The sequence below is a fragment of the Acomys russatus genome, chromosome 16, assembly GCF_903995435.1.
Source record: "Acomys russatus chromosome 16, mAcoRus1.1, whole genome shotgun sequence".
Taxonomy (NCBI): domain Eukaryota; kingdom Metazoa; phylum Chordata; class Mammalia; order Rodentia; family Muridae; genus Acomys; species Acomys russatus.
Window position 1 is genome coordinate 26,030,722 of NC_067152.1, and position 13,498 is coordinate 26,044,219.

The window sequence follows — 13,498 nt, forward strand, 5'->3', positions numbered from 1 at the left end:
CCTGGCTACTATGACCTAATACATAAACTCCTCAGAAAGAGAATAGAAATGTAAGAATCCCAGCATTGAAGGGTGTGTTCCTGCTAAAATATTAAGAATGGAAATGCTTGAGATACCAAGAAGACACTGAAAGACCATGTTCGGAAACATTCTACATTAGCCAGATGAGTCATTTGCCCATAAAAACACAGCAAAACAAAATGTGAATTTCTTCACAGTAAAATTCAATGAGTAATACAAGTCAATTGTGGTTATACATTCTGAAATTCTACTTTAGTAAACGAAATAAATCGAGGACATTATTTTTATATTAACTGGTCAATTAATTAATTGAGGATGGCCTTGCTACATAGCGATACTTGGTCTAATATTCATTACGTAGCCCAGCTGCCTTAAACTTATTATGATCCTTCTGCCTCAGCTATCCTGAATACTGGCATTAAAAACATTTACTACCACACCCGGGTCACAAAATTCTTAAAGGAATATTTCCTTGATTTCATTGGTATGTACTTTTTTCCCCTCAGAAATTTGGTTTTACATTCATTGACAAAATTGAGCCAATGGGATTAAAAAGTATAGTAAAACAAGAGCATTAGTATTTTAATTAAGAACAAAGATGTAAGTTAAAAAATTTAAATATTAAGACCCACACATACAGATACATGCACACAGACACAGACATACCATTTTCATGCCTACTTCTCACATAGCATTTATTTTTAAAATGATTTGGATATGGTTTAAATTTCCAGTGTTTTGATATAAAATGCAAATCTTCAACCATTATGTGAAGATTTATTTTATTTTAATTATGTATCTGGGTGGGGGTACATACATGTGAGTGTAAGTGTTCACTGAGGCCAGAGGCATCAGATCCTCTTGAGCTAGAGTTGCAAGTAGTTGTGAACCGTCCACTGTGTTTGGAGGGAATCAAACTTTGGTCCTCTGTGAAAGCAGCATATGCTCTTAATAACTGAGATATTTCTTCAGTCCCCTCAATTATTTTTAAAGGTTATTTTTTGTTTTAAGTTTTATATGTGTGTGTGTGTGTGTGTGTGTGTGTGTGTGTGTGTACATGAGTGCAGTTACCCATAGAGGCCAAAGGAGGGCAGCAGCCAGTCCCTTGGAGCCGTACTACAAGTGGTCATATGCTGCTCCACACGCGTGTTGGGAAATAAACTCAGGCCCTTTGCAAGAGCAGTAATTGCTCTGAATCATCCAGACTTAAGTGCTCAATTATTGAGTAAAATGGTTTTGGAAGACACAGAGGCCAGAACTACTGAATCCTTATATGCAAGAAAGTTTATTAGAAAGAAGAGAAGCAACAAAACAAAAATTTCATTTTACAAAAAGAAACATACAGCATATCCCCAAAACCCCCAGATCTGGAGTTCTAAAGCCAGACAGGGGCTGTAGAAAATGTCTAGTTTACCAGGAAGAATAATTTAGAGTCACAGAGTTAATCAATTTGGATAATCCGGGTAAGTTCTTAGACCCTGAAGTACAGATTAATTTCTACCTAGTACTAACATTAGAAATACATGGTAGTGAAAGAGAGAATGTAAAGTGAGCCAGATGTGCTGACTGAGTCCAGGGAGGATGGCGGGCTCACTGGAACTGTGCAGTCCATCCTGCTAAATAACATCAAACAGATTCCATGGCTCTTAAGGGTTCACATGAGAGAATGGTATACATCTGCTGAGGGGAGATGAGCTTTGAGCAGGCATCTCAGCAGCAGGGGATGGCACAACACATAGGGCGGGGGCAGGTGGAGATGACACAGGTGGGGCGGTAGCAGGTGGTTTGGCAGCCGACCTGACCACAGACTGGACGCAGGCAGCAGCAAGGGCGGCAGCAGGGGCGGCAACAACCAGAACCACCACAGGAGGGTTGACAGCAGCTGGAAATGCAGCAGCTTGGGCGGCAGCAAGTTGGCTGGCAGCACAGAGACTGGCAGCACTGGGGCCTGCAGCAGCTAGACACACAGCAGCTGGGTCTGCAGCAGCTGGGTCTGAAGCAGCTGGACACACAGCAGCTGGGTCTGCAGCAGCTGGGTCTGCAGCAGCTGGACACACAGCAGCTGGGGCGGCAGCAGCTGGGTCTGCAGCAGCTGGACACACAGCAGCTGGGGCGGCAGCAGGTGGTCCTGCAGCAGGTGGTCTGGCAGCAGCTGGGCTGGCAGCAGCCTTGGCCACAGCCCTCCTCAGAACAGACAGAGCCACAACAAGAGTTGACCATGGTGTTAGAGGTGGAGGTTCTGGGTGAGTTTTCAAGAGAGTGAAGGTATTGGGTTTGGAAGTCTCCTTGCCACACAGCCCCTTTTATACCCCAAATGAACATTTCATATGACTACGTCATTATTTCCTTGTTCGTATTTACCTTCTTGGAAAACTTAATCATTTAATCACATAATTGAAATGTTTCCAGTTAAATACCCCAAAGGAAAGAAAACAAGACATTTTCTTTTCCTGGTGGCCCCCATGTTTGCAACTGAAACACTGGTCACATTTTTCCATAGTGGGTCACTCTTGTCCCTTTTACCAATAACACTCTGGCATTTTGTTTTCTAAATGTGACACTCCCTCCCAGATGTGCACTGCTCCTTGCACATTATAGAAATGTTATGACCACAAATTCCAGCCTGTCTTTTGCTGTCAAGGAATGTTCTATCCCAGTGAGATTCAGTAAAGGAATTAGAAAGACAGTTCCGAGAGAGGCTGTCCCATGTCTTCTGGGGTGATGGTGATTGTGTGTGTCCATTAGAGGATCAGGGAGATGGTCAGACCTGGGAAAGTCCTAAGTTGTCAGATCTCAATCCAAACCGAAGAGCCTGGCAGTGCTTCAACCACTTAGAAATAATAGAAACTCGGGGTGTGTGTATGTGTGTTCCCAGAGAGCGATTAAGAGTGGGGAAATTTTATTTGTCTTTTAATTATGAAACTGCACAGTAGACAGTCACTAAAGGCATTCAAAAATTTACAGCGAAGTCACTATACTTTATTAGCATTTAATCACATCTATCTATCTATCTATCTATCTATCTATCATCTATCTATCATCTATTTATTCATCAATTATCTATCACTTATCCATCTACATCTTTCTATCAATTATTTACCTAACTATATATCTATTTATCTATCATCTATCTATCATCTATCAATTATCTATCTATTTATCACCTATCTATCTACCATCTATCAATTATTTACCTATCTACATATTTCTCTATCTATCATCTATCAATCAATTATCTATCTATCACCTATCTATCTACCATCTATCTATCTATCAATTATCTCTCTATCTATTTATCTATCTATCTATCAATCATCTACCTACCTACCTACCTACCTATTTATTTATTTATTTGTTTAGCTATAGAGTGCTTGCGTATGGGTATATCTACTATGTAGATCCCAGGGATGGAACTCAGGTCATCAGGCTTGGCAGCAAAACATAAATATTTTGAGTTTTAACTTGGGCAATATATAAGGAAGAGTTTATTCTGGTTATTCTAGGCACAGAATGGGCAGCTTCTCCCTCCTTTCTGTAAGTGGTTGGATAAGACACAGGCAGAGGGAATCATCTGGCACAAAATAAAGATTCCCAATGACTTTAATGAAACAATCAAAATCAAAAAAACATGGAGTGGGTGGATGTGTTGCACACGCACTTGGTGGGGGTATAGTCTGTAAAATGTTGTTGTGTATCAGACACTGTGTGGGTTGTGTGGGTGGAGGGCACAGTTTGTAACAGGTCACTGTGGAGCAGGCATTATGTAGGTTGTATTGTAGTTCTTTTGTTTTTAATGCAGTTCTATGAGGTTCCATTCATTTCTTCCTCTTCTTCCTCTTCTTCTTCTTGTTTTTGTTCTTGTTCTTCTTCTTGCTCCTCTTCTTCTTTTTGAGACAGAGTTTATCTGTGTAGCCTTGGCTGTCCTGGACTTTGTAGACCAGGCTGGCCTCAAATTCACAGAGATCCACCTGCTTCTGCCTCCCGAGTGCTGGGATCACAAGCGTGCACCATGTCACTTGGCCATTCATTCTTCTTTTGATGGAAGGGCTTAAAGGAACACAGAGAGACTGAAACCAAATTATATGCCCAAAAGGAAACACGAAGTGAGTCAAACCTGCCTCTGAGTAACAGAGGAAGTGTGAAGAGTGAAGCTTGCAAGCCTTTGCTGGACATGTTTCATCTTCTCGGCATGCTACGTCCAACAGGACTCTGTGGTGATGTTCCCTCCTGCCTGCTGTCTGTCCTGATAAAGGACCCTCTTCATATGTCACATCTCCCTGCGTCATGATTCTGGCTTGGCGTATTCTACTTTATGATAGTGGTTTGTGGTGTGGACACAAGTGTAGGAGCAGGCCATTGTACATAGTGGAGAAAAACAGAAAGTTTCAAAGTGAATCACTCACTGGCCTCTTTGAGAAAAATTACATTTATCTAATCTGCTATTTAGTCAAATAGTCATATTGTTTATAAGACATTTAGAGTGGTGTGTTGCCAGATAAAGGATTTGTAGAAAGCTGCAGAAGACCCAATTTGCAGAGAGAGAGAGACTTGTTGGCAGATGGCCACTAACACCGTGTTCAACTCACACGTCTATGGCCACAGAGAGGAGGGGAGGTAAGAAGAAGACACTTATTAAAACATTACACATACTCTCCTTTGCCCCTAGACTTCCCAGTCTTATTCTTAGTGCTAGGAAAATTATCAATTTGCTTGAATTTTACACACTATAGAACACTGGACAAAGACTCCATCCCAGGAGGTATGAGAGAGGAATTGGGGGAAATGGTCTGAAGAGAAGAAAAAAATCTAAAGCATTTGTATTAATGGCATTGTAATAATGTATTAATGTGCAAAAGCTAGGCATGTGAGCAAATGATGTTTATTCACCATGTTTACGAATGTGTTTAATAAGGCTGTAATGCATGCTGGTGGATCTTGGATGAGATTAGCAATGACTCACGAAGGGGAATTTAGTTTTGGCCACAGACTCTTTAGTTGTTTTAAATTTTAAAGACTGTGTGTTTGTGTACGTGTGTGTGTGTGTGTGTGTGTGTGTGTGTGTGTGTGTGTGTGAGAGAGAGAGAGAGAGAGAGAGAGAGAGAGAGAGAGAGAGAGAGAGAGAGACTTTACAATTTTCTTTCTCGAGTATGTGCACCATGTTTCTGCCATTATGTTTATGTTCTTATTTCTTCTAGGCATTGAAATATTGAACACTCCCTTTTTCTTTTTTAAAAAAATTTTTATTATTAATTTATTCTTGTTACATCTCAATGGTTATCCCATCCCTTGTATCCTCCCATTCTTCCCTCCCTCCCCTTTTCCCCTTTTTCCCCTCCCCTATGACTGTTCCTGAGGGGGATTACCTCCCCCTGTATATGCTCATAGGGTATCAAGTCTCTTCTCAGTAACCTGCTGTCCTTCCTGAGTGCCACCAGGTCTCCCCCTCCAGGGGACATGGTCAAATGTGAGGCACCAGAGTGCGTGAGAAAGTCATATCCCACTCTCCACTCAAGTGTAGAGACTGTTCTGACCATTGGCTAGATCTGGGTAGTGGTTTAAAGTTTACCGCCTGTATTGTCCTTGGCTGGTGCCTTAGTTTGAGTGGGACCCCCTGGGCCCAAATCTGCCTATCATAATGTTCTACTTGAAGGTTTCTAAGACCCTCTGGATCCTTCTACTTTGCCATTCTCCATTGCTTCTCTCATCTAGAGTCCCAATAGGATGTCCACCCCTCTGTCCCAGTTTCCTGGTAAGTGAAGGCTTTCGTGGGACATGCCCCTTGGGCTAGTATGTAGATATAAGTGAGTATATACCATTTGATTCTTTCTGCTCCTGAGTTAACTCACTTATTATGATCATTTCTAGCTCAATCCATTTATCCACAAATTTCGGGAATTCCTTGTTTTTAATAGCTGAGTAGTATTCCACAGTGTATATGTACCACAGTTTCTTTATCCATTCTTCTACTGAGGGACACTTAGGCCGTTTCCATGATCTGACTATTATGAATAAGGCTGCTATGAACATGGTTGAGCAAAGTTTCTTGTTGTGTGCTGGAGCATCTTCTGGGTATATTCCAAGGAGTGGAATAGCTGGGTCTTGAGGAAGCCCTATTCCCATTTTTCTGAGATAGCACCAGATAGATTTCCAAAGTGGCTGTACTAGTCTGTATTCCCACCAGCAATGAAGGAGTGTTCCTCTCTCCCCACATACTTGTCAGCATGTGGTGTCACTTGAGTTTTTGATCTTAGCCATTCTGATGGGTGTAAGATGGAATCTCAGAGTTGTTTTGATTTGCATTTCCCTGATGACTAAGGAGGTTGAGCATTTCTTTAAGTGTTTCTCAGCCATTTGATACTCCTCTGTTGAGAATTCTCTGTTTAGTTCCAAGCCCCATTTCTCAACTGGGTTATTTAGTTTGGTGGTGTTTAGCTTCTTGAGTTCTTTATATATTTTGGATATTAGACCTTTGTCAGATGTAGGGTTGGTGAAGATCTTTTCCCAGTCTGTAGGCTGTCGCTTTGTTCTCTTGACAGTGTCTCCAGCCTTACAGAAGCTTCTCAGCCTCATGAGGTCCCATTTATTAATTGTTGTCATTAAGGCCTGGGCTGTTGGTGTTCTGTTCAGGAAGTTGTCTCCTGTGCCAATATGTTCCAGGCTCTTCCCCACTTTTTCTTCTAAGTGACTTAGTGTCTCTGGTTTTATGTTGAGGTCTTTAATCCACTTGGATTTGAGTTTTGTGCAAGGTGACAAATATGGGTCCAGTTGCATTTTTTTTACACATGGACCTCCAGTTAGACCAGCACCATTTGTTGAAGATGCTATCCTTTTTCTATTGAATGGATTTAGCTTCTTTGTCAAAAATCAAGTGACCATATGTGTGTGGATTCATATCTGGGTCTTCGATTCAATTCCACTGATCAACCAGCCTGTTGCTGTGCCAGTACCAAGCTGTTTTAATTACTATTGCTTTACAGTACAGTTTGAGATCAGGTATGGAGATTCCTCCAGAGCACCTTTTATTGTACAAGATTGTTTTAGCTAATCTGGGTTTTTTTGTTTTTCTATATGAAGTTCAGAATTGAACTTTCAATGTCTTTAAAAAATTGTGTAGGTATTTTGATAGGGATTGCGTTGAATCTGTAGAATGCTTTTGGTAGAATGGCCATTTTTAGTATGTTAATTCTCCCGATCCATGAGCAAGGAAGATCATTCCATCTTCTCAGGTCATCTTCAATCTCTTTCTTCAGAGTTTTGAAATTTTTTTCATATAAGTCCTTCACTTGCTTAGTTAGAGTGACTCCTAGATATTTTATATTGCTTGTGGCTAATGTGAAGAGTGTGGCTTTCCTAATTTCTTCCTCTGCAAGCTTGTCATTTGTGTATAAGAAATGAGTTAATTTTGTATCCAGCCAATTTGCTGAAGGTGTTTATCAGCTTTAGGAGTTCTCTGGTGGAATTTTGAGGGTCACTTATGTACACTATCATGTCATCTGCAAACAGGGATAATTTGACTTCCTCTTTTCCCATTTGGATACCCTTGATCTCCTTTTGTTGTCTTATTGCTCTGGCTAGGACTTCGAGTACTATATTGAAGAGATATGGAGAGAGTGGGCAGCCTTGCCTTGTTCCCGATTTTAAAGGAATTTCCTTGAGTATCTCACCATTTACTTTGATTTAGGCTATTGGCTTGCTGTATATAGCCTTTATTATGTTGAGGAAAGTGCCTTGTATCCCTGATCTCTCTAAAACTTTAAACATGAATGGGTGTTAAATTTTATCAAATGCTTTCTCTGCATCTAAAGAGATGATCATGTGGTTTTTTATTTTCAGTTTGTTTATATGGTGGATTACATTGATGGATTTCCATATATTAAACCATCCCTGCATGCCTGGAATGAAGCCTACTTGGTCATGATGAATGATATCTTTGATGTGTTCTTGTATTCGTTTTGCAAGTATTTTATTTAGTGTTTTTGCATCGATGGTCATGAGAGAAATTGGTCTGAAATTCTCTTTCTTTGTTGAGTCTTTGTGAGGTTTAGGTATCAATGTGACTACGGCCTCATAGAATGAATTTGGTAATATTCCATCCATTTCTATCTTTTGGAGTGGCTTGAAGAGTATTGGTATTAGCTCACCCTTGAAGGTCTGGTAGAATTCTGCACTGAAACCATCTGGCCCTGGGCTTTTTTTGGTTGGGAGACTATCAATGATTGCTTCTATTTCTGTAGGGGAAATGGGACTATTTAGCTTGTTTATCTGTTCTTTACTCTACTTTGGCAAATGAAATTGATCAAGAAAATCATCCACTTCCCTTAGATTTTCAAATTTTGTGGCGTATATGCCTTCAAAGTAGGATCTTATGATTCTTTGCATTTCTTCAGTGTCTGTTGTTATGTCTCCCTTTTCGTTTCTGATTTTGTTGATTTTAATACTGTCTCTCTGCCTTTTAGTTTGTTTGGCTAATGGTCTGTCTATCTTGTTGATTTTCTCAAAGAACCAGCTCTTGGTTTTGTTGATTCTTTGGACTGTTTTCTTAGTTTCTAATTTGTTAATTTCACCCCTGAGTTTGATTATTTCCAGATGTCTACTCCTTTTGGGTGTTTCTGCTTCTTTTTTTTCTAGGGTTTCCAGTTGTGTTGTTAAGGTGCTTATGTGCGATGTTTCCAATTTCTTTTTAAAGGCACTTAGTGCTATAAATTTTCCTCTAAGCACTGCTTTCAATGTATCCCACAAATTTGGGTATGTTGTTCCTTCATTTTCATTGAATTTCAGAAACTCCTTGATTTCTTTGTTTATTTCTTCCCTGACCCAGGTGTCATTTAGCAGAGAGTTGTTTAGTTTCCACTTACATGTAGGCTTTTTGTTATTTCTGTTGTTGTTGAATTGCAGCCTAAGAGCATGGTGATCCGATAGGATACAAGGTATTATTTCAATCCTCTTGTATCTGTTGAGGCTTGCTTTGTGACCTACGATGTGATCAATTTTGGAGAAGGTTCCACGGGGTGCAGAGAAGAAGGTATATTCTTTCTTGTTTGGGTGAAAGGTTCTATAGATATTTGTTAGATCCATTTGACCCATGGCATTGGTTAAAGATGTTATTTCTCGGTTTAGTTTCTGTTCAGTGACTTATCCTTCAGTGAGAGTGGGGTGTTGAAGTCCTCCACTATTATTGTGTGGGGATCGATGTGTGGTTTAAGCTTTTTTTTTTAGGAGATCTTTTACAAATGTTGGTGCCCTTGTATTGGGAACATAGATGTTCAGAATTGTGATGTCATCTTGGTTGACTTTACCTTTGATGAGTATGAAGTGTCCTTCCTCATCCCTTTTGATTAATTTTGGTTGAAAGTCTATTTTGTTCGATACTAAAATGGTTACGCCTGCTTGCTTCTTGTGACCATTTGCTTGGAATATTTTTTTCCAACCTTTTACCCTGAGGTAATGCCTATCATTATGGGTGAGATGTGTTTCTTGAATGCAGAAGAATGTTGGATCTTGTTTATGCACCCATTCAGTTAGTCTGTGTCTTTTTATTGGAGAATTGAGATATATTAATGAACAGTGACTGTTAAGAGTCTTAATTTTGATGTTGTTTCCAGTCAAGCGTTTGTGTAGTTGTGTTTTTGCCATGGTATAGTTATCCATTTCCTGAGTAGTTTTGGTTGTAGCTTGCCCCTTTGGGATGGAGTTTTCCTTCTAGTACCTTTTGTAAAGTTGTATTTGTGGATAGGTACTGTTTAATTTTGTTTTTGTCATGGCATATTTTGTTTTCTCCATCAATGGTTATTGATAGTTTTGCTGGGTAATGTAGTCTGGCCTGGCATCTGTGGTCTCTTAGGGTTTGCAGGATCTATGTCCAGGTCCTTCTGGCTTTTATGGTCTCTGCTGAGAAGTCGGGTATAATTCTGATAGGTTTGCCATTAAATGTTATTTGGCGGTTTCCTCCAAGATGGCGCCGACCATTAAGCCACGTACCTGATCTACTCCGTGGAGACCAGAGACATAAGAGGAGCAACAGATTGCTGGACTTTGAGAACTGTAGGTGAGTGGGGCCCCAAAGGCTGCAGACCAAACAGGAGGCCTACCCCCCTGGGCCAAGCAACATCCCGAAGGTGCTAAACGCACTCCCCAAACTCTGAAACGAAATCCACATGCAAACTGCAGCCTGTATATAAAGCACAGAGTCGCTGTTCGGGGAGGGGTTTTTCCAGAGTCCCCAGCCAGAGCAATCTCAGCGAAGAGGGTGAATCTGCCCTAGGATTCCTCCTTCCACACCACCCCAAACTGCAGAGGTCACCTGCCTAGGCTGACTGAAAACACAGGCGGCGGGACCCAACAGAGACAGCTAAAGTGGGACTGCAGCTCGCTGGCCATCTGGGGCCAAACTTAACACCAATCACAGCGGACTGAGCCTGCAAACAGTGGCAATGAGAAATCAGCTTGAACTGCTTCTACAGACCCATTGGGAGACATGGGTCTTGCCTAGAGCTATAGCTGAACTTATTAGCCCTGCGGGAAGACCTGGTTCCGCGGGCTTCCACCAGAGCTCTGCAACCCTATTGTGCCTACCCAGCCGCAAGGCACTGGTCCTAGGCTCCACTCCCCGCTCCCTGCTCCCCACTCCCCGAACGAGAGAGCCCAGTTGGAGATCCTGGCCCGAGCAAGGCAGGCACTCTCACATTATCAGGAGATGAGAAGTGGATGGGTCATGTTTGCAGAGTCTAATTGCTGTCCTAGAGTGTGAAGGGACCAGCATACCCCAGCGGGAAGATTTGGTTCTGCGAGAGCGGCCGCCAGAACGCTACAGCGCCAGTCTTACTAACCGCCCTGCCGCAAGGCCCTGGCCCTGCACTCCCTGCTCCCCAAATGAAAGAGACCAGCTGAGCTGGCCCTGCGCTCACTGCTTCCCAACGAGTGAGCCCAGCTGGAGATCCTGGCCTGAGCAAGGAAGGCACTCTCACATTATCGGGAGATGAGACATGGATGGGTCGTGTTTGCAGTGTCTAATTGCTGACCCAGAGTGTGAGGGGACCAACATACCCCGGCAGAATGATTTGGTTCCCCGAGTGGCCACCAGAGCTCTGCAGAGCCAGTCTTACTAACTGCCCAGCCGCAAGGCCCTGGCACTGCGCTCCCTGCTCCCCAAATGAGAGAGTCCAGTGGAGATCCTGGCCCAAGCAAGGCAGGCACTCTCACTTTATCGGGAGACAAAAAGAGGGTCTTGCTTGCAGTGCCTAATTGCTGACCAAGAGCGACCTTGGTCCCTCCAGGCATATAGTACTGGGAGAGGTTGGGCACTGCCACAGGGTATAGAGGCAGAGCTAAAAGACAGCTACACCCCCAGAAGATCTGATCTATCTGGGGTCTTGACTACAAATCCACAGGAAGGACAGGCAGCTGGGATCAACCTACTCAGCCAGAACGTTTGTGTGCAGACCTTATTCTAGGTCGCAAGACTGCTGATCTGAATAACAGCAGTAAAGTCCAAACAGATATCTACTTTGGCTGGCTCAGCCTGGAGCCCAGGGGGAAGAGGAAAATCACCAGGAGTGAAACCGGATCACCTACCTGTTCCACAAAAAATACCCCCTGATCCCCACAGGCAAGAGCACCTGACCTATAATCAGTCATCAATTAACCACTCCCAACCAGCGAAAGTCACTACAAAATACCTTCCAACATCAGAGCCATCAAAATGACAAGAGGACAGCGTAAGAATGCTATCAAAAACCAAAACAGTTTGGCATCTCCGGGTCCCAACATTCCCAATGAAAACAACCTAGAGAACCTAACAGCAATGGTTAGGCAAGAAAATGACCTCAAGTCCTTAGTAAAGAAGATGATAATGGAAGAAACAAATAAAATCTGTAAACAAATGCAGGAGGAGGCAAACAAGAGGGCTGAAGAGTTAAAAGAGTCATATAAAGAGGCACTTGAAGAATTTCAGAAAAATATAAATAACCAGATGATGGAAACCATTAAAACAGTCCAAGACATGAAGATAAAAATGGAAGCTATGATGCAGGAACACACAGAAGAAAAACGTGATCATGAGTCTGCAAAGAAGAAAGCAAGCATCTCAGAGGTGGTCTTATCTAACAGATTGCAAGAAATGGAAGAACGAATATCAGGACTTGAAGATACAATCGCAGAACTGGAAACAACCATTCAGGGAAATGCTAAATCTGAAAAGTTCCTAACACAGACCATTCAAGAACTAAAAGACCACATGAAAAGATGAAACTTGTGAATAATAGGGATACAGGAGAGACTGGACAGCCGACTCCACAGCCCAGAACACATCTTTAATCAAATAATGAAGGAAAAATTTCCCAATTTGAAGAAAGAGATGCATATGAGCATACAAGAGGCCTACAGAACACCACCAAATAGAATAGACTTGAAAAGAAAATCTTCCCGCCACATAATAATAACAACACAAAATATAAAGAACAAGGAAAAAATATTGAAAACGGCAAGAGAAAAAGGCCGAGTAACATACGAAGGCAAACCTATCAGAATTACTCCTGACTTCTCAGCAGAGACCATGAAAGCCAGAAGGGCCTGGACAGAGGTGCTGCCAACCCTAAGAGAACACAGATACCAGGCAAGACTACTATATCCAGCAAAATTATCAATAACCATTGACAGAGAAGACAAGTTATTTCATGCAAAAACAAATTCAAACAGTACCTAGCCACAAATCCGGCTTTACAGAAGCTATTAGAAGGAAAACTCCACCCCAACTGGTCAAACTACAACCAAAACTACATAGGAAATAGGTAAATATATCATTGCAAAATCACAACCTCACAAAATCTCAACTGTTACAAATACCAAAAATGAAGGGACTTACCAATCACTGGTCATTATTATCTCTCAACGTCAATGGTCTCAACTCTCCAATAAAAAGACACAGACTAATGGAATGGATGCATAAACATGACCCAACATTCTTCTGCATTCAAGAAACACACCTCAGCCACAAGGACAGACATTGCCTCAGAGTAAAAGGTTGGAGAAAAATATTCCAAGCAAATGGTCACAAGAAGCAAGCTGGGGTAGCCATTCTAATATCTAATAAAATAGACTTTCAACCAAAATTAATCAAATGAGATGAGGATGGTCACTTCGTACTCGTCAAAGGTAAAGTCAACCAAGAAGACATCACAATTTTGAACATCTATGCTCCTAATACAAGGGCTCCCACATTTGTAAAAGAGTTATTAACAAAGCTTGAACCACTCATCGATACCCACACATTAATAGTGGCAGACTTCAACGCCCCTCTTTCACTCAAGGATAGGTCTTTGAATCAAAAACTAAGCCGGGAAATAACCTCAATAACCAATGTCATGAATCAAATGGATCTAACAGATATCTACAGAACTTTCCACCCAAATGCAAAGGATTATAACTTTTTCTCAGCACCCCATGGAACGTTCTCTAAAATTGATCACATAGTTGGTCATGA

General features: G+C 41.7%; 1 protein-coding gene across 1 annotated transcript; it reads right to left on the reverse strand.

Annotated features, from left to right (window-relative positions):
• Nucleotides 1-1,442: 1,442 nt before the first annotated feature.
• On the reverse strand, nt 1,443-2,287 carry LOC127200369 (keratin-associated protein 4-6-like). Its single transcript, XM_051158568.1, has one exon. It carries the CDS (start codon nt 2,239-2,241, stop codon nt 1,732-1,734), a length of 510 nt encoding a protein of 169 aa, XP_051014525.1. The 5' UTR covers nt 2,242-2,287; the 3' UTR covers nt 1,443-1,731.
• Between the last annotated feature and the right edge of the window lie 11,211 nt (nt 2,288-13,498).

Coding starts and splice junctions, on each gene's coding strand:
- LOC127200369 (XM_051158568.1), bottom strand. CDS start 2,241: ATGGTCAACTCTTGTTGTGGCTCTGTCTGTTCTGAGGAGGGCTGTGGC.